This window comes from Dreissena polymorpha, chromosome 1 (assembly GCF_020536995.1).
Source record: "Dreissena polymorpha isolate Duluth1 chromosome 1, UMN_Dpol_1.0, whole genome shotgun sequence".
NCBI classification, from domain to species: domain Eukaryota; kingdom Metazoa; phylum Mollusca; class Bivalvia; order Myida; family Dreissenidae; genus Dreissena; species Dreissena polymorpha.
The window spans coordinates 69,264,485-69,291,533 of NC_068355.1; the positions used below are offsets into that span (position 1 = coordinate 69,264,485).

The window sequence follows — 27,049 nt, forward strand, 5'->3', positions numbered from 1 at the left end:
GGCTTTGGACCCCGTTGGAAATAAATTGTGTACGATCTTTCGTCAAAACTTTACGGGTTATCCAGTGCACTTTTATATCTATATTTCAATATAATTTAATTTTGACCAATAAGTGTGATAAAGTGTCATAGATTAGAAACCATATTATATATATGTATATGTGTATATATATATATATATATATATGTATTATTATCTATAAATGTGACTATCTGTGATATTTCTGAATTGTTAATAACTGTTCATATGGATTGTAGTAATTGTAGTATTATGTTATATGCACAAATAAAATAATTATTATTATTAAAGCTCTTGTAAATTTGATTTAACACTCTTCGTTAAACCATTGTTTCTTATTTATTTCAGAGTCTATAAATCCTTTATTTTCAAGTTTAACAATGTGCTTAAAATATGTTTCTCCTTTTGAATTTAGATAGGTCGAAAATTCGCTCACTACAATATCAGGATCAGAGTTTAAGCCGATTTGCGATAAAAGCGTGTGTTCTAGATTTTGGACATCGCAAGTAAGATCTCATACAAAGTCACATTTGTTCCCAGTTTTCCATTTAAAATAAACAATAGTACAAGTATTAATTGCTGAAACCGCTTAATTCGTGCGTAGATCAAATGTTAGAGGCGCATGATTAGAGAATTCAGTAAAATCGTTCACGGTAAAGTTTACAATTTCATTGAAATTAGATCGCGCAGTTAATAAATAATCGACAGGCTTAACCATTGTGTGTATAGCACGTTATCTTTCTTATGTTATGGTCGTTATGTAACCGCCCATTTACGATACGAATTTAAGTAGCTTTGTACATATCTAATAGGTAGTCTCCGAATCAGTTCGTAACAAGGTCACTATTTGCTCGTGGGGTTAAGGGTGTGTTAGAAACAAAATCAATAACGTTCATATATCTATCATTTTCGATATAATCTGGTTTATTTCCCGTTCGCGAGTTTGTGTCTCCGTTGAGAATTACTTTTCCTTTGGCTTGATAAAAATTTACATCAAGTTCAATACATTGAAAAATATCATAAGAATACAAAGAAAGAGCAGGGAAATTTTCAGGTGCAAAAAAAACAACACATAGATATACATTAGATTCTATATTTATAAAAATAACTTATGTAGTTGAAGCCAAACAATACAATCAATATCATTTTTAACTTATGTGACACCTTTTCAAATAGAGTCTTTAATGTGTTAATAGGTTTACTATATTCTTCAATTGCAGATCTATGGAAGAGTCTTTATGTGTCCAAGTTTCAGTAAGACAAACAATATCATGACAATTAAGAAAATATGAAAACTTACTATCAGAGCATTAAAGCGCTGTTAGTTCTTTCACATTCAATGTGACAAATATTATGACATTCTCACAAACGTCCTATTCCTTATACAGTTGTTTGTTTATGTACAGCTTGTCGATTTTGAGATATGCCTCCTGCCCCTCGGATCTCGCGTTTTTCATGATGGGTATGAACCTTCGTCGGACCTCCATCACTTCCCGTGGATACTGCTAAGATATTCCGAATGGGGTACCCTTTAGTTGTTTCGACTTCTTGCGGACCCTCTCCTTATGCGGGTAATATGCGAGTTTCGCAACAATGTGACGCACTTTATTCGGTTGATATCGGCCTATACGATTAGTTTACCTATGCATAACGAGATACAGACAAGGAAACTTAGAAACCATAATTAACGTACAAAAGAATTTCACTAGGTGCGAACATCATGTACACATATTTGTAAAGCTCACATAATTTAGAACCGCTTGATTTACAACGGGTGCACATAATTACTATTATGTTCCTAATACATTTAACAGCAGTTTACAATCGTTACTTTTGATAGGTGAAACATGTTAAAATATTACTTGTGAAGGTAAGTGGGAACGCTAATGGCCAATATTGGGTAGAGAGAGATGCCGAGTCTACATTTGCTTGAATCTCCAAACTATTTTATGGGAAGAAATATTTACATAATGTACGGGCATTACGAATAGTGACAAATGAATCGTTGTGCAAGGTATAAACTGAAAGTAATTTTCAGACAATTTATGATTTAGAAATGTATCTTAACAACATGGCATCTGTAAGTCGCATGTCCTAATTGTTGGTTGATTGTATTTAAGACAGTATTAATTATAACAATGTAGGTTCGAACAGAAAGAGAAGGTGATTGGTCGCTGCACTTGGCATAAGTTAAGACCATTTTACCATACTTCTTACCGCTGCACACCTAACTTATTCAAGATACGGCCTCGATTAACGTAGGTCAATAGAGAAGTTCCTGAAAGCGCACAAGACAAGATATAAAATGGTGAGCATGTTGTGAAACATGTTTCGGGGATATGAAATGCAATATGGAGCGCACATGCTGATAGAAAAAACTTTTATGAGATATAGCCATGAACACAGGGAAATTATAGGTTAAACATTTAAACCTTAAATCTCAATGTTTGAACTTGAACCTGCGTATTTTCAGCAGGATGAAAGAAAATAAATAAGCAGTGCGAATTAAGTGGACACTGATGAACAACACAAAGAAGAGAAGCGGTTGGGGATACACCTGATGATAAAGAAAATATTTGCAGAAAATTAACATAATGTATTGATCCGTTGTTTCCAAGCAAGCGTCCACCAGTTCTAAAGAACATTGTGACTGGAACAATAACAATAACGTCTGCAGACAAAGATAGTGGTAAAACCCAAATGATGGTATTTGTAAACTCGTGTAAAATGTGACTGAAACTGGGGAACTCAGAATGGAAACAACAAATAGTCGCTGAAGAATCAATAAAAAGTAGTGTCTGAGCGGAACATTGAAAACCCGGTAACATGTTTAGAAATAGATGGATCTGCTGTCCTGTGTGTAATTCACTGTACCTTAGACGGAAAGATAAATGACACTGTTTACAACTTTAAGACTTATTTATGACAAAATCTAAATATGATGCCACCTTTATGTTTGACCGATACATGGAGTTCAGTAGAGCTGAAACGATTCACCTATCATTCGATTCGATTCTATTTCGATACCAAATGATCCGAATCGAGTTTCACATGTGTTTAACAGAAAAAAATGCTCTTTAAATGTTGCCTCAAATTTGTAGTGCTTTCAGATTAAGCGTAACAAAACACGTTTTGCAAGTTGCCTTTGCATCAGAACCTTCGCGAAACCCGAAATGTTCCCATACTTTTAATTTTTATTTTGCGTTTTTCAGCGTGGTTGTAGAAGCCATTTTACCGGCTAATGTAATGCTCAGCATAATATGCATTCTTTCATTGGATGTCATAATGGCTATTGACCAATCACAAGGCGTTTTATAAATGACTAGAAAGTTTAGATGACGGATTTGGAAAGTAAGGTTTTAATGCGGATCAATCGGGATTGCAATGTCACGAATCAAAATTGGCCGTATTGGTATTAAATTCGAATCGGCAACGTTGAACCGGTTTTTCGATGCATCGAACCGAATCGTTACAGCTCTAAAATTCAGCACCAAGAGTGTGGCGAGGTCAGATAGACGATCCAATGTCTCAAGGGTGTACAATCTAACGGGTAACATGTCTTGACCACCACATAATGTTATAAAAGGTGTCACTGAGAACAAACAGCAGCTGATCTTTAAGATTTGTAAAGCGTTATGTACGTATACAGAATTTACTTCTTGTGCACTCGATCACGCAAGCTGGCCGTAACAAGAAATCATAATACGTCTACTGAAATAAATAAAGGTGTTATAATCAATCGGGCTGATTTAAAAACAATCCAAGAAGAAGCTGACATGATAAGTATAAGGCAAATGGTGGATGCAATCGAAGCAAAACACACTGACATTACTGCGGAAGCTGATAATACAGACGTGTTTGTTTCCTTGTTTCATTACTATTTTGTCCTTAAACGTTCAATCTATGTCATCATGGACCCACTAGTGAGAGAAAGAGCATTAAAAGACATTAGAATCACTGTCCCAAAGAATAGAAATATCGCGACCGCCTTGCTGTCTGCTAACGGTATATCTTGATGCAACACGGTGGCTGGATATTTTGGTATCGGTAAGAAAAGGAAATTATTCAGATGCTGAACGAAGCCAACTCCATCAGACTGTTTGGCGATATGCCATCTTTTAGAAGTTGTGAAGGAAGCAACCAGATTTTTCTCAGTATGCTATGGCCTGTTACAGATGAAATGTGTATTACAAGACAAACCCTTGGGCAGGCAGGATAGGCAAGTCGGGTTAGGCTATTCCATAGCTAGCAAGCTTAACGCAGACCACTAAAGCATTCTATGCAAGTGTGAAGAGTGTTCACATACAGGCATATACATGGTATCACGCATAGATGCACAAACCAAGATCTGAATCGATGTGATTAAGACTTTTTACCCATTACAGTAGCATCAAATAATGCTTAAGCTCCACTCTATGTGCTAAAAATGATAAAAACATGTTGGTGTACAAGCATGAGTTAATGTTCAACACTTGGATGCTCATGTAATCAAGCGCGACTACCATGTACTTTCTTTTGCGCTTGTCAAAAGGTTTGGTTTTAAATAATTTAATGTACCATTGATCGGACATAACATGCTCGTTATATAACTTAGTTTGTGAATGAGAAAGGAAAGGTGGAAAATAATAGTGTATTGCGTAATGAAAAACAAACATAGGAACTTAACTTATATTTACATTAGAACATCGCTCATATAACACAACAACTCACACCAAGAGCTTATGTAGTATACAACAGCAAAAACAACACTTATTTAGCAGTAAAGCTTATACAAGCTCAAAGCCTACATTATTTATGCATTACAAATTTTTAAAGTAATGGTGGAATAAATAAATTAAACGATAGGGTTATGAACTAGTTTACATGTTTAGTTATGAAGGGAATAAATAATTGCATATAATATTGCAACTTCACAACTTATATTTACTAATTTACTTACAAGACATACGATTAAAAGAATTTTAACAATTATTTGGAGAAATAAATATTTGTTAATTCAAATGTTATATATGGTTGTGTCTGAATAACTACAATGTTAAGAATCTTATTTACGTGGAATATTTTTTATAAATTATTTTTAAAAAAGTAAATCACGTTATGCACAGTTTCATCATATTATTACACAATTTGTGAGTGTATGCATAAGACTTTATACCATGATGTTTGAAAAATGTGACATAATCAAAACCTTGGTGAACAAATGTTTAAGTATACGTATTATGGCGTTCCAATTACATGTAATGTTTGTATGACATTTATGACACAGGTGTATTTTTATCACATAAATCGTACCTTTGACAAAGTTGCTATAGCTGTACACAAAGATAACATAACTTTTCTCCAATTGTCAAGATTAGGTCGATATGTTCTTGTTGTAGTAAACTCTGCATTTGTATAATTGAAATTAAATTAATCGAGCACTTAATTACTTCTAAATTGTATTATTTTACAATATTCATTATTGTAATGAGAAAATTGGGAAAATAGTTGGGTTTATAAGCAATACCTGAGCAGCAATATCAATTCTGGAAGCTGTTTTGGACGCAATCTTCTTTTTTGTTCCTATAACACACGTTTGCACTTCTTTATGCATATTTGACATGTATAACAATGTCAAAATGACATTTTAATACATAAAATAGTGCATATGTATATATTTAAAAAATCAAATAAAAAATTGCCGCCATCTTGGACGCCATCTTGAATTTTGCGTATCACCCAAAGATACCAGACTGGCATCATTTTGATTCTTCGTCAGTAGCATGTCCCCAAACAATAAATACTTGAACATTTACTATACACCCCAATGTCGGGTTAAGTGTGAAATGGCAACTTTTCTGCCGGACTATATACATGTATGTTTGAAATTTCTTTACTTAAAATACAGTGATGACACTTAAATACCCTTTATACGAATTAAATTTGGCTTGCCAAAGATAAATATTTAAACTCATAATCAAGCAGTCAGACACACAAAAAACAACAAAGAATACTCGCTTAATATTCTACATGTAAGTGAATGCCCATGTCTATGTGGGCAACACTTTTGTGTACTCTACTTATTTCTTTGGCAGAATAGTTCGACCATTCAACGCCATGAACATGATTTGAGCATTCACATTACAAACGCACAATCCCTTTTTTCCCATAATGTCAATTCATCTATGTTTCATGTTTAACAGACATAAACGAATAGATAGGTATTGAACATCCTTCCCTAGATATTTCACGTTCACGCGAGGAGAAAAACATTAAAAGACAAGCGCGTGTATAAAATGAGTTATATACATGTATAAGTACACATTAAAATAATCATACAAAACAAAAAATACCTATATCTATATACGCCGTATATAACATGAATGCATTTGTTAAGAGAACCTACAGATGAAGTTATGTTTCCTAACTAACGCTATGTTAAGTTTGTTCGGAGCACTTATCTTAACACTAATAAAAATGAATGTCTTTAAAAATTAATTTCTTTTATTTGAAGTAGCGAATACATGTCTCCGATATATACAAGTTTAAATCTCGTACAAATCATTAGATACAAGCAGACGACAATAAACAATGCGTGATATTGATTTCGGTAGTGACTGTTTGACGTCACTAATATGGTATATAAGCTCGAGTTTCACGTATCTCGTGCCTTTTGCGAAATAGCTTTGACTGAGAAACTTGTGTCTACACATCCATAAGCTGAAATCTACAATGTCGGTTAGAGGTCTTGGCGTGCGAAGACGGGTGAGGCAAGCCGTAGCGAAACGGAGACAGAGAGAGGGACGGGGGATGCGGGCGGCAGTTGATCCGGACCCGGCGAAAGAACAAAGGGCCCAGATGGCGTAGAAGGAATGCGGCGGAAACGGCGCCGGCATCAGCTCATGTACCTCGATCAAAAACAGAGGCGGAACTCGCAGCAGCGTCACCTTCAAAACGTAAACGCGAAGACGATAACGCCGCAAACGGTGAGGTTGTTGATTTCTATGATATTTTCCGCACAGCCGATGGGCTACCACGTAGTCACAACGTGGGTAAGCACGAGGCACTAGCGTGCCATGCAAACGAAATCTTACCGACGAAAAACTAATGATGATGTATCAATTTACGTGTCCGCGTCGCTTACACTGCGACGTGTATTTGTTGTTGCGAATATTTTAATCTTGCATTATTGCTTAAAACCGCCCGAGTTGATATTTCTCATAAAACTCCAGTTATCTCAACTGACTAGAATTGATCAGTATTCTTCAGACACATTCTAAAGCCTAACCCTTCCATTATAACCGGTCCTATTTACTACCGATTATATTTTATTTCTTACTCGGGATCTTTTGGATATATTAGGATATTTTTTGTTTATTTCGTGTGTTTAATCTTATTCATGAAATGTTTTTTCCATTACCGCGTTAAGCACTAATTATTAAATAGATATATTTATATATTCATTGCCTGATGGTTTGATGATAATAATTCATAACCAACGATCTTGCGAAGGCAGTTTAATTTTATTTCTGTAAAGCGAGACAGAAAATACGGTTTGCGTGAAGCTTAAATACTGATAATAGGGGTGTGATTTCGATCGTGATAGGTCCGGACTTTCCGTAAGACAGTTTTCAACAAAAGTGCTAACTGGTATTAATCGGTTTCTCCTTTTTTTAGTAAGTTCATATGTATATTTTTCTGGTGAATAAAGTGTCCAATCTACTTGTAATAATATATTTTTATAATTCCTCGGTGCTGAATAAGTGACCTGCGATCAGATTCGTACTGTTTTTTACCCGGATTTATATCCTTGGAACTGGGGATATGTATTTTGATGAACCGAATTCTCTCTTAATTATATTATGTCTTTAACCTCAACCGGAATATATGTTTTGTTTCGTTTTTGTTAATAAAAATCTGCTTGCGAAGTATTTTCTTGCTGTAGGTAAAGACAGGTGTTAAAACATGTACTTATTTCTTTTGTTCATGGTAACCATTTGCTATTCTTATATGATTATTACATATGATAATTATATCTAATATAAAATTAAATGAAAATTATATTTCATAAAAAAAATTAACAATTAATGTAAATATATTAATGCATGAAGTCAGTGTTTTGTTTTTAAAGGGATAACACCATACTGATTTTCGCAAAAATTGTGCCAAAAATTCCAAAAGCATTACAAAAATATGAAACCTAATCATGTACATAACGGAATTGTCCAGGAGCCGTATTCACCAATGAACGTAAGTCTCAAATCTTAGACTCAGCTCAAGTTTCTGACTCAGACTCAAACTCAGGCTGACAAAACTTAATTCACGAAACATAAAACGGTAAGTTTTAGACTCAGACTCAGTAATGTAAGTCTCAAATGCTAAGTCTACAATGTTTAGACTTACGTAATACAATCGCGACGTAACGTTATACGTTAAACTTTCATTCCATATAACAGACATACAGTCACAACTCACATTACATTTAAACTAAAATCCATGTATTTATTAATATTTAAATTTCCCCCAAAATATCTTAATTTTAAACGATTAACTTTCAGGTTTCCCAAGACTTTGGGATGTATTGATTGCACACACGTGCACATACAAAAGCCTAATGAAAAGAAGACTTCATAGAGCGAAAAGGTATACCCACAATCAATTTACAGGTACATGTATAGCTTAACAAATAATTTTGTGTAATGCTGAAACTTGATTTAATTGTTTTTATTTGATACACGTTTATTGTTAACAAAAATAATTTAGTAAACAACTACATGTTAATTTTAGCCGGTTGTCATTAGTAAACTAAGAAACATGTCATCAGTTGTATATCAACTTATATAGAAAAAATAAATAAAATAGTTATTATTTAGTTAATTTATATAATGTGTTGAAACAATGTTATGCACGTTTCATATTCACAGGCTGTCTGTGATGCACAATACAAAATAACAAGTTTCAATGCCAACTGGCCAGGGCGGACACATGATGCCCGAATTTGGAGAAACTGCGAACTAAAAGATCAGTTTGAAAATGGTACGTTTTCTAACATTCCACAAATACTAGTGAACACAATTTGTATTTAACAATGTATAAAAATTGTATGTGCATCAATGTATTTAAGCCATTGCTCATGGATAGACAAGCAGAAATAATGTTTACATTAACTTTATGATGATTAATAAATACATTTAAATATTCAAATCAAATTCACTCCAATACAATATATGATCTTTGTTTAATAAATTTCTTAAAGTTCAACACGCTGGAAAAGTGATCTGCGACAGTGAATATGGTTACTCAAGGCATCTTATGATCCCGTATCTGCGACCAGTCAATGCAGCACAGGAACAGTTTAATCGTTCACTTTGTGGATGCTGAAAAAAGGCTTAAAAGTGTAATTTTGATAAATGGACGTATTCTCATGATATGACATTCAAATGTATATATCAATGAATATCAAATAATCCATTCATTAGCACTTGATTTTGGCATATATAATGCTAGTTATATTTCAAAGTATGCATGATATTTTTGCATTCTAAATAGTAACACATTAGTTATACAGTGCTTGCTCTATCAGATGGATTGCTATTGTCATTCCAGTTTTTAGAACTGGTATTCAATCAATGCAAGTTTCATACTTTTAAAGTGTCTTGTTAATACCTGTTATATTAGACAATCTATGCCTTTGAAAAAAAAAGAATAAACATTCTGTGATTTTTGCAGTGCATTTACCTCCAATTAGAGCTACCATAATATTAAGTTTCAAATTGACAACCTTTTTAGTGGTAAGGATTAGCTACTAACAAATTGAAATACATATTTAAACATATCCAAAACTTACATTCTTTTTGCTTCATGCCTCTACTTGACAGTACATGTGGAATCTGAAAAAAACAACGAAAAATTATATTGTCACTTTAAAAATCAAAAGAAATTAAATAAAGTGATGTTTTCAATGCAATACAATTGTCAACTAATATTAATATACTATACTTTATAAGTTAATTTATAATAATCACAGCATTAATTTTCAAACAAAATGTTTAATATAAATTTATTGCATGTTTTTTAACCAGGTTTTCCGAAGGAAAAAACTGGTTATTAGATTGGCGAATGCGGGCGGGCTGGCGGGCTGGCTGGCTGGCGGGCTGGCGGGCTGGCGGGCTGGCGGGCGGGCGGAACAAGCTTGTCCGGGCCATAACTATGTCGTTCATTGTCAGATTTAAAAATCATTTGGCACATTTGTTCACCATCATTGGACGGTGTGTCGCGCGAAATAATTACGTCGATATCTCCAAGGTCAAGGTCACACTTTGAGTTCAAAGGTCAAAAATGGCCATAAATGAGCTTGTCCTGGCCATAACAATGTCATTCATTGTGAGATTTTAAAATCATTTGGCACATTTGTTCACCATCATGGGACGGTGTGTCGCACGAAAGAATCACGTCAATATCTCCAATGTCAAGGTCGCCACGACTAAAAATAGAATTTTTTTTTTAAAACAAACTTACAAAGGGGGTTAATTTTGTTGGTTCATTTCAAAAGTTCAGTTTGAGTTTCCTCCCTTTATCAGATTTTTTTTCACAATGAAAACCTGGTTTTGTGACAATTTTGTCCCTTGTTTCCTTTGTTTTGTTTTATATAAGGGTAAATCTCTTTAATTTTGTATACTGTTTTCAATGTGATCATGTACATGTATACCTATGGTTTGCATGTTCACTGTGATGTTAACATATGGTTTGCATATATATATATATATATATATATATATATATGATAATCTATTTATTTACCATTGTGTTCTTCACTGCTGGCTGTTGTGGCACTCTCACTTCTTTGTTATGCATATGAAGACGCTGCAAAAACAAAAAAAGAAACAATTTATTCAACTTGATAGCTTTGTAAAACACTTATGCACATACACCTATGCTCATTAACACATTACAATTATGCCAAGTTTTGATGAATCTGTAACAACAGTTAAATTCAAAGTTCATTTAAAATTGAAAAATTAGTAATGTTATCAGGGCTTCCCCTGGCTCAAGTCAACAATTTCTTTAGCCAAATTCGCCTTTCTATGGCAAAATTCTTTTATGTTTGGCTACTTTATTAGTTTTTTATGAAGAAAACGTTGTAGCCAGATTGAATTTTCTTTAGCCAAATAGGTCAATTTGTAGCCATTGGCTAATTTGACGAATGGCAGAGTGAGCCCTGTGTTATCATTTGCCGATGAATATAACATTTATTGTAGCATTGTGTGTTATTTATGTGTTTATAAATAAGAACAAGAGGAATGTTTGTATTGAATCGCTGTTGTTGTGTTTTAAACTTGATTTAAAGTACCAACAATTTTTTATAAAAACAATTTTATTTAAGTGTGTGTATAATATTTTTAATGCACACATTTATATGCAATACATGTTATGTATATTTATTGTTTAATAGGTATATGGTGATTTGTTAAAGTACTTTTCTGTTCCTGATTGCTCGTTGTTGTTTTTGCCCGAATCGACATCTGTGATGCAACATCTAAAAAAACATATATATGATCAATAAAACAATGTAATTATTTGATAATTATGTTCATTTGTGTTGTTACTTTATGTGTGGCATTTAATGACAATGTATTTAGTTGCAAAAACGTGGATTAATTATTTCAAAGCGTCGCTTTTACAGTTCAGTGAACATGTAACATAATACGGACTACATATCACAAACTCAGAAGATATAATATGCTGCATACATGGAATAAATGATAAATTATGATAGCCAAAGATACATCATTTCAATACAGTCATACACACAGTTATTGTAATACTAGTATAAACAATATAAACAATCTATTATCTACTTGTTAAAGGCTTTGTAAATAAAATTAAAATAATAATTTTATATTAACAGACACAAAGACTCTCCTGTTCTTGTGACCCCTAATTCACAGTCGGAAATTTTAATATTAAATAAAAATGGTATGTAATGTGTATGTGTGTATAGTAAATTTAAAAAGAGGTATTTATTAAACACATTGCATTTTATGTTTACGGTATTACCATCATGGCTGTTGATTAGTTAAATATAAACGACAAATAGCATAATAGTTATCGATGTAAACGTGTAGTAAATGTAAAGTTCATTTAGAAATGTGAAGATGGTTTACGGATACGATTAAAAAAATGGTTACGAATCTAACAGGGAGGAGTCTACGAGATGAGAACTAAAAAATACCTTCAAAACTGGTACAGTTATCCGTTATAGAACAAATATTCCACTGTAAATACTTCAATAACAATTCACGTGTGCACATTTTGGACACAGAGAACGTGCAACTGTACTATAAATCATAACATTTGAAACTAAAACAGATTCCAAAATCGCATCCAAAATGCGAAAGAAGCTATAATTCTCGATTTCGACATTGTCAAATCACGCGTAACGATAACGCGCGAGATTTGAGGTCAGGGGGGTTCCGGTGTTGCGCACAGAAGTAAACAATTGATCAGCTGTTAGGAAGCGTGAGAAAAAATAATCTTGTTGACTATTATGTTTTATATTCCATTACATTTTATGACAAACATAAATTATTTATCATCTAACCATTTAGAATAAAAACAAACACATTTGTTTAGGTGTCATGACAAGCAGGGTATTTTATTTCTTGAAACACACGCACAGAGTGGGTGTTTGTATCTGACAGGGCTTTCTACACATAAATGCAAGAAACAAATCTTCTGACGATCGTATGTGTTCAATGAGCAACAGATATCGACCCCAATGGCACCGCTCAGTTGAAAAGTCTCGAGACGTCAGTAAACGTTGCGACATCCTTCTCATATATTTAAGAACTGAAACGATACTAAATCCATTCTGTAGAACACGTCGTTATACGTATCATTAAACATGCTCATGCGTTACATGTGAATAATTGAATATTTTTAATACCCATCAAACGTCAAGCCTAAACTCAAAATCATACAATTGCACAATTTAACTACACAATTCAAAATCACAAGCCCAAACAAGGACGCCACGGCCCTAACAACCGCCCGTCCACCGCCGATGCCCAAAGCGCACCGAGGACGCCCCCTATGCCCATCCACAACGCCTATTTGCGAAAAGTACATAAAGTGAAGCATTAGTTTAGATAAAACAGCTGCGATAATTACAAGATTTATTCATAACCATCAATTAAGAGAAGTGCACATGACTTCACGTACACCCCAAACAATAATCGGTGGTAACGAACGATTCAGGTGTAACCGCGAGCGGGATACGCGACCCTACTGCTCAGTTTTCATTTTTCTTTTAATGGCAGGGGGACGTATGAGGACCCATGGCTCAAGACCGGTGTCTAGGTGCCTTCATCACCTCCTGAAACCTCTAATTTTAGAGAAATCTACAAATAATCAGCTGTTACTATATCGTAAACGTTAAGTATTCTTTTTAGAAAACTATGTAAATCCCATGGTAAAATGTCCGGAACAAATGCCCCTTTTTATCTCAAGTCAGTCATCCGTCTGCTCTCATAAAACTCACTGAAACACATAAAACATAATATTAACATCAACACACAAACAGAGCATAAATAAATAAAACGATTTAAATCAAGTCTTCGCTCTACCCTGCTTGCCTGTCGAATGACTAAACCTACAAATCTGTGCACGAGGAAATCTTGATTTCCGCACCATTGGACATATATCACCTTCAAAAACCTGTATAACCAGTTTATTCATTCACACAACGAAAATAAATACATTTAACGTCTTGAAGTATGTAAAATCGGTAAATTAACGTTTCTTTACATGTGTATATAGGGTTAGGAATATATTATGAGGTGGCATGGGGAAAAAAGACTTCTGTTGTGCAAATGGATGCAGTCATGACCGTTCGAGGGGTGCTACATGTACATTCTACAATATTCCTACTGACAAGTAACTAAGATCTGCATGGCTCACAAAGATAGCGCGTATAGTGCAAGTGACACAAAATGGAAAAACTGTTACAAAGCCTTGGGTCACAAGCAAATCGTCAAAACTTTGCGGGTGCCATTTTGAGAACCCCCCACCCACCAAATGTCGAAAGAAGTGGTTTGTGGTTCCAAATATCTTCTCACACAGGAAAACCTCTAAAGCCCAAGAGATTACCGCCAAGAGAAAGACATGTAGAAACAGTATTTACTCAGCCCTCAAATTTAATTTCCAAGGTAACATAAAAATACTATATAGAAAACATTAATAATTGTACAAAAAAAAGACAAGAAAAATTGACCTTTACCAGCAGTCTAGTCCAATAAACAAAGTCAAGTCTTCAAAATGTTTGCGTCGTTTGTATACATGATTTTAATTACCAGTGATCATTAAATTAGTGTTGATAGTGTAATCATCATGATAAATTGCTTTCATAATATATGTCGAATTCATTTCAGCCATCTAGTATCCCAGCCTGCAGTGATGTAAGTGATCCCATAGAAACTGAGATAGTCATCTTGGAGAGGGATGTCTGTACGGAAAATGTTGAAGAAAGAGGCTCTAAGGTATTAATGCTTGCAAATGACCTTTGACTCAATAAAAATAATAATAATAAAATGCCCAAAAATAGCAATTACAATCACTACCTGTTACAGTCAGCAACAAAAATCAGATATTCGAGCGGTTGCATTTTTATTGTGCAATCCCGACAGACATTATGCATTTCATTGCTTCATGGTTATTAAAAATTGGTTACACTAGCACTTGTACTTGATATGGTCCTATTTTTAATTATTTCACATATTTTACATTCAACAAACAGTATGCTGATTGCTAGCTTAATTATGTACAGTATCTGATGAGATACTACTGATATATTATTTCAGTTGCCTTACAACGACCATTACTATCTGCAAACACATGTTGATGAAGGTGCACAGACACTCCTCGATCAACACCCTGATCTGAAATTGTATATGTCACGAAGTCAGAAACATGAACAAGAGTCGATTGAACTTCAGAAATTGAATACAAAGGGACAAATACTAAAGTTTGACTATGTAAGTCGTGATGAAAAGTTATTTTCATATTACACTGGCCTGAAAGTAAATGTCTTCATGGCACTGTTCAATTATCTCAAGCCAAAAGCATCATACATGAAATACCCCTATGGCGCCAGAACTGTGCTTTTTAATCACCATGCAAGTGATGAAAATAGGTACAAAAAGAAACCTGAAAAAGTTAGATCAACTACTTTTAGAAAAGAGGAAATGTTCTTCACTCTGGTTAAATTACGATTGGGACTTCAAACTGCTGACTGTGCTATCAGATTTGGTGTAGCGACTTCTACATTTAGCTCAATATTTACAGCATGGGTGACCCTTTTGTCTCAAGAGTTGGAATTAATATGTAAGATGCCAGACACCACAGAATTGTACAACAATGAACAGGCCAGTTGCTTTGAGGAGTTTCCAAATGTCAGAGTTATTATAGATTGCACTGAGCTGTTTGCAGAAACCCCAAGTGCGTTAAGTGCCCACAAACAATTCCATTCAAATTATAAACATCATTCTACAGTGAAGTTCTTAGTGGGGATGAACTCTGGTGGAGCCATTACATATATCTCAGATATGTATGGAGGAAGAGCCAGTGATAAATTCATAACAAATGAATCACATGATCTCCTCAACAGTCTAAACCCAGGAGAGAAGGTCATGGCAGACCGCGGGTTAACGATTGCAAAAGATCTTCCTGTTGGAGTAAAGCTGATCATTCCCTCTTTCAAGCACAAAGACAAGTCCCAGTTTTCAAAAACCGAGCTCAAGAACAATAAAAATATATCTGAAGCTCGTGTACACATTGAAAGAGCAATTAGAAGAATCAAGCAATTTCAGATCTTGAAGCAAGAGATGAAGCTTACTCAAATAGATATTTACTGTAATATTTTTAAGGCATGTGCATATCTGGTGAACTTTCAAGACCCCTTCTTAAAAGTTGAATGATGTTTCAGATCAAAGGCATGACGGAGCATCAAATATAATCTGGTGCTTAACATGCACATAAATGCAGTGAATTACATGTGCTAAACATTTATGTGGTAACATAGGTAAATGTGCAGTTTTATAAAGATTTATGTTCCCTTACATGTACATGTATATAAATATAGATATATGTTGAAAACTAGCATACTGTACCTAATGTATTGATTTACATCGATATAGTGCTCATATATAAAGCAGGGCCTTTCTATGTAAATAGTTGCCATGTTCATATATGCTTGTTTTGATTTTGAATCATGAACTCTATATAAATTATTTAACAATAGTGACTGTGTTAATATATTAAGTCTTTCTAGATGATAGGTGCTGTTCGTTTTGTGATATGGATTCGTGATGTGCTTTCTTGTGATTATGTGCTCAAATCAAATAGAATTTCTATTAGAAATGTTGTTCATATATGTTTGCTTAAATAATAGCTTGAATTTCTGTTGGAAATGTTGTTAATATATGTTTGCTTAAATAAAATCTATGTTCGCTAGAAACAAGAGATTGCTTGGTGAAGTTTAATACTTTTATGTATACAGAAATTCTGTCTTGTACAGAAATTCGATCTTCACTTATTACTACATTACTATTTATCAATAAATGCTGCATATTTCATATATCATCATTGCAACATGGTTATGTCAGTACCCATTTGTCTTTCAATATGTGAATTAGAATGCATTGCAATTTTTTGTATTTATTAATTTATGGAAACAATAAACTGTCTTGTAACCTTTCATGTATTATTATACTCTTGCCAACTTGGACAATGGTCTATATTTTAATATAATGGATATAGTGTCCACCTTGTGATCTGGAGGTTGCAGATTCAATCCCAACTGTGGGAGCATAAGCTGTTGATATTTTCCGGGTACACCAAGTACTGATTCTTGCCAGGACATGGACTCGAGAATGTCTCAATAAGCCATAGGCTTTCAATGCTATTGGGCTCACCGGTAATTAAAAAAGGTTTCAATTTATCGCATTCACAATTGTGTCTTGTTCTGAGAAAACTGGGCATAATGCATGTGCGTAAAGTGTCGTCCAAGATTAGCCTGTGCAGTCCGCACAGGCTAATCAGGGACGACACTTTCCGCTTAAACTAGATTTTCTTTAAAAAGGGACTTCCTTTAAACAAAAAATACCATAAAAGCGAAAAGTGTCGTCCCTGATTAGCCTGTGGGGACTGCACAGGCTAATCTGGGACGACACTTTACGCACATGCATTATGCCCACTTTTCTCAGAACAAGACACAATTTATCGACTCAATATTTACTGAAAACATAATACAATATCGTGTGCACTCAAACATATATTGCTTTATTAACAAACCATGCAACATGTAAACCACTACATGAAAGTACAACTTTTATAAATAGTGTATTAGTGCAAAATCTCTTATTTTACATAATTCCTGAATTATTGTTCCTTTGTTTTTAGTTCTCAGTTTTAAGCATTAGGAGAGAAGTACAGTATTTGGCAAATTCACTACACAAACAGTTAACACACGTGCACACACAGGCTTAAAGTGCATCACTATGCCAGTCATTTGTTTGCAGCTGCCCCGCACAGCTGACAACAGTCTTGGCAGAACCAAGCAGGTTCATCAGCATCTTGACCAACTTTACTTGGTTTATAACCAACACACACCCAGCGAAACCATTTTGAGCAACCACACATGCATTCACAGTTTATGCTTGATTCACTGTCACAAGTGACATCTTCTTTGCATAGTTTAGAGCACTTTCCACAGTGGTATTTACAAGTCAAAGCACTAACTTTGTTTCTTATTTTGTTGCGGTCACTGATCACATCTGCATTTGACTTAGTGATGTATGGCATAACAAACTTCTCGAAGAAGAAGCACATGTCTCTCACCAAACTTTCCCAGAATGTTTTGTCAAACTCCACGGTTACAGTGACAATTTTCTTCCCGTCCCAAATCACTTAGTCTGTAGAATGCACATTTGTTATACCCATCTGGCCTTGAATTTGAGCATAGAACGTGTTCCCAGACCTCTTCAATTTTAATTCACCATTACAATTTCTTTCTAGGAAGCCCATGTCATCAATGCTCCTGCTTCTTAGAGTGATTGGGCATTTTACTTCGATGAGTCTTTTACCATGGCAATCACACTCCAGCACACCATCAGGAGAAGCACCCAAAAAAGGTGTTTCATGTGACACATGTAGACCACAACTGGAAACATTAACATTGCTGTGTGATTTCTGCATGTAGGTATTGTATGCTTTTATGGCTTTCGGTTCTTCTTTCTTCCCATAGCGTGTTGCTGCATTCTCCTTAAAAAAACCACAAGTCACTAAGACGTCAATCAATGACTGGGGATCGTCACTTATTCCTCTCTTCTTTATAACCGACACATGGCTAGAAACACGCTGAAAATTAGACGCCGTTATCATCCCATGTCTGTATCTAAACTAGTGCACCGAGTCACATTGTGCTCTTGTTAAAGACTCTATGGTCATGAGTTCATCAGTTGTGTACTTAATTTTTTCCAAAATGTCTTTTTCACCATTTCCATCACAATTCAAACTGTGAATTTTTTCTAGTAATGTCATTGGTCTGGTATCAGTTTTTACTTCCAAGCATTGTGATGGAACAAGTTCTGGGTGGAACTCATTCCCAATATCTGGTAGAGTTAGTTTAGCTGGATGTATGACAATCAGTTTTTGTGGCTTGTGCTGATTCACAACTACTGGAGCTACAGCTTTCACCCAAGGCAGATTAGGCGACTCAAGACTGAATGTGTGATGCAACAGACTTAAACTGTCATAGTTGACGCTATTCAACTTTTCTGGCAGAGGGTTATAGTCAGAAGCACGGAATTGCTTTTCTTTCTTCAACCGTCAAGGCACATTCTTTTCCACACTGACTTCTCTCAGTGCTTTTGGCTCAACCTTCGGGACCTTGGGAACAATCCACTTGCACAGCTTTTCAGTTGTGGCTTGTGCGTCAGGCAGTCCCTTGAAGCCACGTGACACAAAGTCTTCAATGCCAAATAGCAGCCCGGCAATGTGTGTGCAAGCCTCGCCAAGTCCAGCTACACACGTGCATGTGGCTCCTACTGGTTCGCCAGATTCTTTTAGAATCACTATCACATTATATTGAGTCCCACTAGTGTCCCAAGATGGATTGGCAAGACATTTAACAGCACAAAATCCATCCACATTCACCAAGTCATTATACTGAAGTCCGGAAATGTGGCCTGATTCCCATAGATCATATGATCTCAGAGCCTTGTAGCACTTCAAACTGTCTTCAGAAAACTCGGCGCAATGAGGGGAACAAGGGCTTATGTCATGGGATGCCAGTAGATATTTCAAAATCAAATGTAGCTTCAATTCTGGAACACTACGGATGTCACTGGTCCACCCCTCCTCGAGATCCTTCACATCATTTAGCGTCTGAAGGAAGACATCATTTTCATGAACATCGCCACCACTGGTGCTTATGTGAAGATGATTAGCAACGAGTGTGACTCAGTGATTTCTCTTTCCTTTGACAGGAAGGCTGAATTGCCGTAGGATGTTGTTCAGGTCACTGTTTGGTAGCTGTGCCACTTCCCGAAACGTTTGTGGTAAAGCAACCTGGAAATAAATACCAAAATTGAAATTTATACTTTATTACCGGTACATGTCTTTATATAATAAAATATCCTGCTTAATTCAAATTATCAGACACATGTACTTCTGAAAGTTGCTCCTTATACTGAACTGTTTGTAGATAAAGTTTTATGAAGTTTATTGTTGTTCACCAAACATTTGTGAAGATCGTGCATATCCGCTTTAAAATAAAAAGATTTATGTAGTCAAGAACAAAAATTAAAAGTTAACTTAACAAATAAATGTGTTGTAATCCATACAACAGTTTGTGTTGCAAACTATCTGATGATATTTCCATGCCATTTCTTAAAATTGAAGCCTAAAGCCTAAGGTCTTTAAATAAGCCAGGATTATAGTTTATATATCGTTCAAATATTACAGAAATAGATTGTGTATTCTTTATTTATTTTTGACTTATCACTTGATAAAGTTGGTCTAGTTGGCCTTTGGTCAGGTCTAGTAAATTTCACAAGTTAATTGACCAGTGATCTAGTGGAAAAGTTACGGTCAACCCTGCAGTTAATGGATCACTTTTCAATATTTCAATGAAAATCACATTAGCCTAGATATTTGATACAGACTTATACATTCTGATCTAAAATATATCACTGGATTCAATACTAGTACGTGTTTTTGAAACTAAGACACAATGTTTTCTCTTTACCCCACCCATAATTTTATTTGTAAATTTTACGGTAAATACTACAACGACTTGTAAAAATAAACACCCAAATCGCATAAAAAAAATACTCACAGAGTTGTTTTCCATCAACTGGTCCAGTTTCCTTTTCTTCGACATTATGTTAAATTAGCTAGATTTGATCTTTTTCGTGTGTGTAAGCGGATGCAATTTTAAGCGGATGTGATAAATCGCTTACTGCGCAACCCCCCTGACCTAGATTTCCGGGTCATTCGGAATACCTCGATTAACAATTGCGAAAAGGTCAATTTGTTGAGTGGTTATGCCCCTTATTTACATTGTGCATTATGCGGCGTTAGTAAAAAATGACATCGGTAGCAAATCCAATCGTATGCTATTAAATCAAATATTAAAAGTATAAGTCAGATACCAAAATAACATACAACTTACAATGATATTCTGCTCGCCACCTCGTCCCATTTTTTTCTTCGAATAAAGGAAATTTGTTCGGCTCCGATTTCCTTGTATTCGCCGATTAAAAAGGCTCCAGTGGACCCGAACCAGCACGTTCAAAACAATCTCTGCTGGCTCGGTCCAATCTGGAGCCTTCTGACGCTTCATTTCGCTTTTTTCAACTGACATACACTCCATCGTAAAAGTTGTATCAGAAATGTCTTCTGAAATTTATGACACTATTTGGCGCGTTTTCTATACTAGAAAGTTCGCTTAGTCGTAACGTCATGAAAAAAAAACGATCTTATTGAAGTATATTTCCAAACGCGTTCGTAAATACGAATCCTGAGTCAGTCTTTTGTAAGTCTAAGTCTGAGTCAAAGTCTGAGTTTGAGTTTAAGTTTGAGTTTATTATTGGTGAATACGGCTCCTGACTATTATTAACCTGTGACGTATGTACGCTTTGGGTAACGTGAGCGCCGGTTTCACATGTTGTCCGCTTTCGCGCTTTTCAAAACAAAAAGGAACTACTAAATAGCACAATCAGTGTGTTTGTGTTTGGATCTGGATACATTAACGTTAATACTTTGTACGTTTAAAGACATATTTTACGTTTTCTCCTGTACACTAGCAAGGTATCTACATTTATAATATATACGATATCAGCACGAAATAAACGTGGCTACGTGTGTGAATAATGCATTACAACTGGAAATACACGACACACTATAAACGTGCAAGTCAATTACATGTACAAATAACGATGGCTGCGCATATGAATTAAACCTTAACGGGCATTTTATTTTGACAGGTTAAAATATATTATAGCAGACGATAAAACGTGTATCGGTAGGGATTTAATGCTGAAATCTAAACTATGTAAAAATAAACGGTCGATATTAAAGTTAACATGGGGCGGGATATACGAGTATTGAAAATGTGGTCATAAAGCAAACGGAATGTTTTTACGAATTAAATCGGCAATATTGGGCAACATAATGTTAACATGATTTAAACGAAATATGCATGTGTAAGACAACGTGTGTTTAGGCTTGTAATGGCATTATTATTCATCATTCCTGCAAAAGGCGTTTTAAACAATGATGTAATGGTCGCGTGGTTAGAGCGTTTTCGGAGAATGGACCCGTTTGCGAACACAGCAGCAACCCCAATGCCGGCTTTTCTATTGAATGTATTCAATATAGAGCTAAATAATTGGTACTCGCAGGCATTTGATAAAAACACGCAATTAGCACATATTACGGCGATATGTTAATTTAATAAATTCAGGTAGTTGTATAGGTTAGCTGTAGTATGGACAGCTCTTGATAGCCATGTTAGTTTGTTGGCTACAAATTGTTTTTAGAAGCGAAATACTTCAGGGCGGTCACAGGAAAAGGCCTGTAGTGGATAAAAGAGCCCCATATATCGATTGTTATGTTATGTTTGATTCTGCCTAGGGTCGCTTATGAGAAGCTTGAATCTGTATTAGTCAAGAATATCTCTACGTTGCAATTTATAATCGTTTATTCAGAATCAGCGAATTAGAATTTATTGAATATATTAAAAGGGCATTTCCGGCGAGCATAATAATATGGAAAAACACCAGTTTTTTTTTCAGAAATGATGGCGTTCACATATTAGACGTCAGACTCGAAATGCATATTAAGATTCGTTGCGCGAGTGTTTATTAAAATTAGTTTTAAACATGTCATTGATTTTGGGGGAAAATAAATAAATTTATTTTTGTGGCGGAAATTCTATGTCTTGGAGGTGATCGGAATCATTAAAAGTATAAATAGGTAACTATATAATGATGTACATACGTCCGGGGGAGGTAAACATAGCATTTTGTTGTCACCTATCACGTAGTGCTCGTATGTGTGTGGATGGCAGGAATGCTTTCAAAATTATTTCCGGGGTAGTATGAGTGTTCTAGTACTCGCTCGATGGCACGGCGTGCTTAGGCGTACCTGGAATAGCTCTTTTTTGCTTGAAAACCTACGGTACGGCGTACCGAGGATTTATTTGGCCGGTTGCGGTGGCCTGAGCGATTGCGCATGTATGTTATGTTGCACTTGGCCGGTTGCAGTAGCCTTAGCGATTCCGATATAAAATGTTGTACGGTACTGCGTACCGAGAATTTATTTGGCCGATTGCGGTGGCCTTAGCGTTTGCGCTTGTATAATATCTATTTCCGAACCAGCAACGTGTTCGTTGAAATATGAATTGCATACATTTGCGAAATAGCATAGAATGGTGTGAATTGTCTGTTGGCGATTATTGCATGCACGAGATGCTAAACCAATAGTGCAACTGGGGTTGGGGCTATCTTTAGGGCAGTACTTCCGGTCGCCTTCTCGACATGGCTCAGTTATAGTGATAGTCTATAGCTGAGGTTTATTTACTCTAGTGCTAGTCTGGTGTAAATTATATTCCGCCATTTTGCCATTTAATTCCATTTATATTTTTGTATTGTTCTTCTCATATGTTTTTCTATTGTTCAAATATAGAATATAAAATATGTTTACGTAAAGTATCACATTAAACATTATAATAAATATGAAACTAACAAAGCTGACGTTGCTTGTAATGATTCATCAGCCCATGCTCTTGTTAATAAATTCGCGTAGCAAAGTGGATATCGCCAAAAGATCGGGGATCAATTTGATAAGTAGGCTACAGTAACCGAACGTGCATGACAGAGACAAAAGGTAAAGGACGGTTACACTTTGTAATCCGAATAACTCGAACCCTATGAATGAATCAAATCTTGGTCAACGAATGGGGTACTGAGCTGCTTTCTGAAATAATACAACCGCCAATCATAAGTTCGCTTATTTCGGCCCATGTTATTCCGGACACTTAGACATAAAAGCAGGGGAATTTTCAACCCGGAGAACAAATATATCTGCTCACAACCCTGAACAAACGGCTTGCTTTCAGGCTCGAGCAATGAGATGCCCAGTCACGGTAATCAGACCTTCGCTAATGGTCACATAAAAGGGAAATTATACGATTTTATCAAATATTTGTTTTATCCTGTTTAATAATACCTTCGCGCCTTTTGTTTAAATTAAACAAACATTGTAATTTAAACAACATGCACGCATTAATACTAGTCCATTCAAGATACAAGTTAGCTGCAATTGTTGCGTTTAATGCTTGCACTTTTTCAGCTTCCTCAGTAAAATTTGTGCTAGCGTTGTGACATCATTCTCGTTATGTTTAAATACACGAGACTTTAGAATTACAACCGAATCGTGCAAAATTGAATTGGGTTTTAAATCACCATAAAAAACATGAACTTAAGCAGACTTGATTCCCACACAAGAAAGTATTATGGTATTGGTTGACAATTAAAAGTTATATTTATCCGATATCTTCCCTTTATAACTTACAAATACCATCAGCTTATAACTTATAAGGCAATACGAAATAAAACCAACAAACATATGTATGTGCAACAAAAAAAATGTACGGTCCTTGATTTTTTTATACAATAAATACAAGTTTGGTTGTATATTTAAAAGTTTGTTCTTAAAACGGGATATCCTTTTATAAATGTTATCCTGTGAGTTATATTGTAAACTAAGTTGTTTCAAAAAGAACAATTCAATGAAATATTACAATCTCCATAATTGAAAAATAAAAAAGTAACAATTATCGATCAGGTTTCACTGTTTGATTGTTAAACGACATCATACCGCTGAGGTCACGGGGTTAGCGTTGCAAATGATAAAACTAATAACATATTTTACTTGTTAACGGATTCTTTATTCGTATGATTGCTGTAATGGTTTATGTACACGAGTTGTCGCGGAAAGAAATTGTTTATCCAATTTAATTTTTAAGGTGTGACGCAAACCGACAAAACAGGTAAACAAAAACGAATACCTTTTGATATTTCAAGCAGATCGTAAGTAATGGATTTATTAAATGAGTGCACGATGCGTTTGCGAACTGGTGAAGATCCTTTGTTTTCACGAAGGCGTACAAAATACCACATTATCTGCACAGTCACATGATGCGGACTGGTTTGATTTTCTACTTCTACTTCTTCTTCGTACTTCCTAATGTCGATTGCTGACTATTACCGGAAGGCCTATTATAGGCAGATATAGACACTGTCGAGTCCGTTTCCTGGGAAGAACCAGTACTTGGTGTCTGTGGAGGAGATACTGAGATTGCTCCCCGAGTAGGGAGCGAACCCACGAACTCCCGATCGCTAGGCGGACACCTCATCCACTACACCACCGCAAGAACGCCATATTTGTTGTTGTATATGTACGTCATGTTTATATTTGAATCTGAAGTAAAAGGAAGAACCTGAACGCACAACGCTTTGTACCTTTATTATCCCACACGATCGCGATAAGTACGTATACGTAATTTCACACAAGTTTATAATAATGCCTTATTAAATTGCAACCCTTTACAAATTTGCTATTTTTGTGTAGAACATTTTGCTCTTTGTGCGATGATGTGGATCTGTCTTAGAAATAATTAAATTCAAGACAAGCATCATACAGTACAACTTTGAATATATATTCATTCCCGTGAATGAAATAACAAGCGCAATAAGTTTGACTTATATCACCTAGGTATATGTTATGTATCAATATTTTTTTTAATTCTTATATAATTAAGAACGTTTTCTTACATTCAACATAACTATCAGATCGAAACAGATTAATAAAAATAGACAGTTGAAAGCGCATGCTAGAAGACCATTTCAATACCGATACAAAATGGCATAAGACACGGGCGTACTGTAAATAACAATTAATTTTATATTATTTTCTAATGTTTTCTCGAAGTATTCTCTGCATGGGATTAATACTTATTTTCATTAGTTTGAATTTATATTTGTGAAAAACAACTCATATTTTGTTATTCTTACATCTAAGTACACTAATCTTTTGTTTAAACTCCGCTTTTTAGGTAATTAAGAAGACAAAAAATTCCATTAATTTTCTGCGTGACGATCCAAAACAATAGACCAGTTTCGAGACAAGATTTTTTTTTGTATTTTTCTCATCAAAGGTTTCGCTCATGGGACACGTTTCTCGATGATTTGATGACTTTGGCCTGTCTTCACGAGACATCAACCATAATAAACATGTGTTCACTAGTGAATTGGAAGGTGTCTGAGAAGTGTACTTTACTGTGATCATCTCGACAATTTGGATGTAAGATTAGCAGTAGTTGTATGATGGTGCTTTTGAGTCTAACAATTGTACTTTCCATTCAAGTACAAATGTAGTAGGTTCAATACATTTACAAAAGACCTGAATTACATTATCGCCATATTTAAAGAAAAGTCGTTGAATGAAACGAAATTGCAATTAATAATGGTACCGTATGCAAGAAACAATTCAATATATTACTGATTTCAGTATACGACTTGAGTCAATGTTGATGAAAATTATTTTGAATATGTACAATAAAAAATATGGTCAGACTTATCCTTTCTAAAATTCATAAAACGTGCATTCTATAAAGACATAGTAAAGCGTAAACGTTTATACGCTATGGAAAAAATGTCGATTAGAATTCTATTGTCTATTTTTAATCTTCATTAACAAGTCAACTAACGTCATTTTTATTATTTTATAAATATTTCAGTTTCTGTTTAGTCTTTCATTTATCTCAATTTTGATTTTAAGAGTTTTTGTTAAATAAAAATAACACCGTTGATTATATAAACTGATTAATCTCCCGTACTTGATCGATATTATTCTAAAATCCTTTTCTGATGGTATATAGGTATACCTTTTTAAAACATGCAATTGTGCCCATATATGTGTTCATCATTTTAATATAAAATATAAAATACGAACGTAAATACGAAATAAATTAATGATAAAAACATTTTTTTAACGTTGAGCTTTTATTTTAAAAATAGACATAATTTGAAACGACACCTATATTATATATTTGGACTTTAATCTTGTACAAGATACTAAACTAGATTTTCGCAATTATACAAATCCAGATAACAACAAAATATAAAGAGAAATTTAATTAACTTTTATAAATAAAAAAAGCTTGATATATAGTTTAAGATTAATCAATGGTCATGTTAACAAATATACTGTGAGCAAACCAAATACTATTCAGAAAGCAATACTAGATTTTAACCTTGTACCTAGCAATCTTGTGCAACACATAAGACAATCTGACCATGTAAGAGCTAAAAATCCGACCATTCAGTTATTACTAAAGATGTACATCTCTTGTAACGTTACCCATTGTAAAGGATTTTGAGGTTCAACTATACATGATTAAATGATGAAGAGTATCTTAAGATTATTA

At 34.7% G+C, this 27,049-nt stretch overlaps 1 protein-coding gene and 2 long non-coding RNA genes across 4 annotated transcripts; 2 read left to right on the forward strand and 1 right to left on the reverse strand.

The window, feature by feature from the left end:
- Window positions 1-6,683: 6,683 nt before the first annotated feature.
- LOC127834063 (uncharacterized) lies at window positions 6,684-11,581 on the forward strand. Of its 2 annotated transcripts, none has more exons than XR_008027780.1 (3): window positions 6,684-8,663; window positions 8,922-9,033; window positions 9,254-11,581. It is a non-coding gene; the product is annotated as an uncharacterized LOC127834063 (long non-coding RNA). The 2 variants fall into 2 exon arrangements; XR_008027779.1 differs by having other exon boundaries at window positions 6,684-8,640.
- LOC127834069 (uncharacterized) lies at window positions 8,676-10,893 on the reverse strand. Its single transcript, XR_008027781.1, has 3 exons — window positions 10,798-10,893; window positions 9,845-9,887; window positions 8,676-9,374 (listed from the first exon to the last, which is right to left on the reverse strand). It is a non-coding gene; the product is annotated as an uncharacterized LOC127834069 (long non-coding RNA).
- A 1,913-nt stretch (window positions 11,582-13,494) lies between the features above and the next one.
- On the forward strand, window positions 13,495-16,655 carry LOC127866331 (uncharacterized). The gene is made up of 3 exons (XM_052406807.1): window positions 13,495-14,204; window positions 14,427-14,534; window positions 14,856-16,655. The coding sequence occupies exons 1-3, from the start codon at window positions 13,989-13,991 to the stop codon at window positions 15,969-15,971; spliced, it is 1,440 nt and encodes a 479-aa protein (XP_052262767.1). The 5' UTR covers window positions 13,495-13,988; the 3' UTR covers window positions 15,972-16,655.
- Window positions 16,656-27,049: the final 10,394 nt, after the last annotated feature.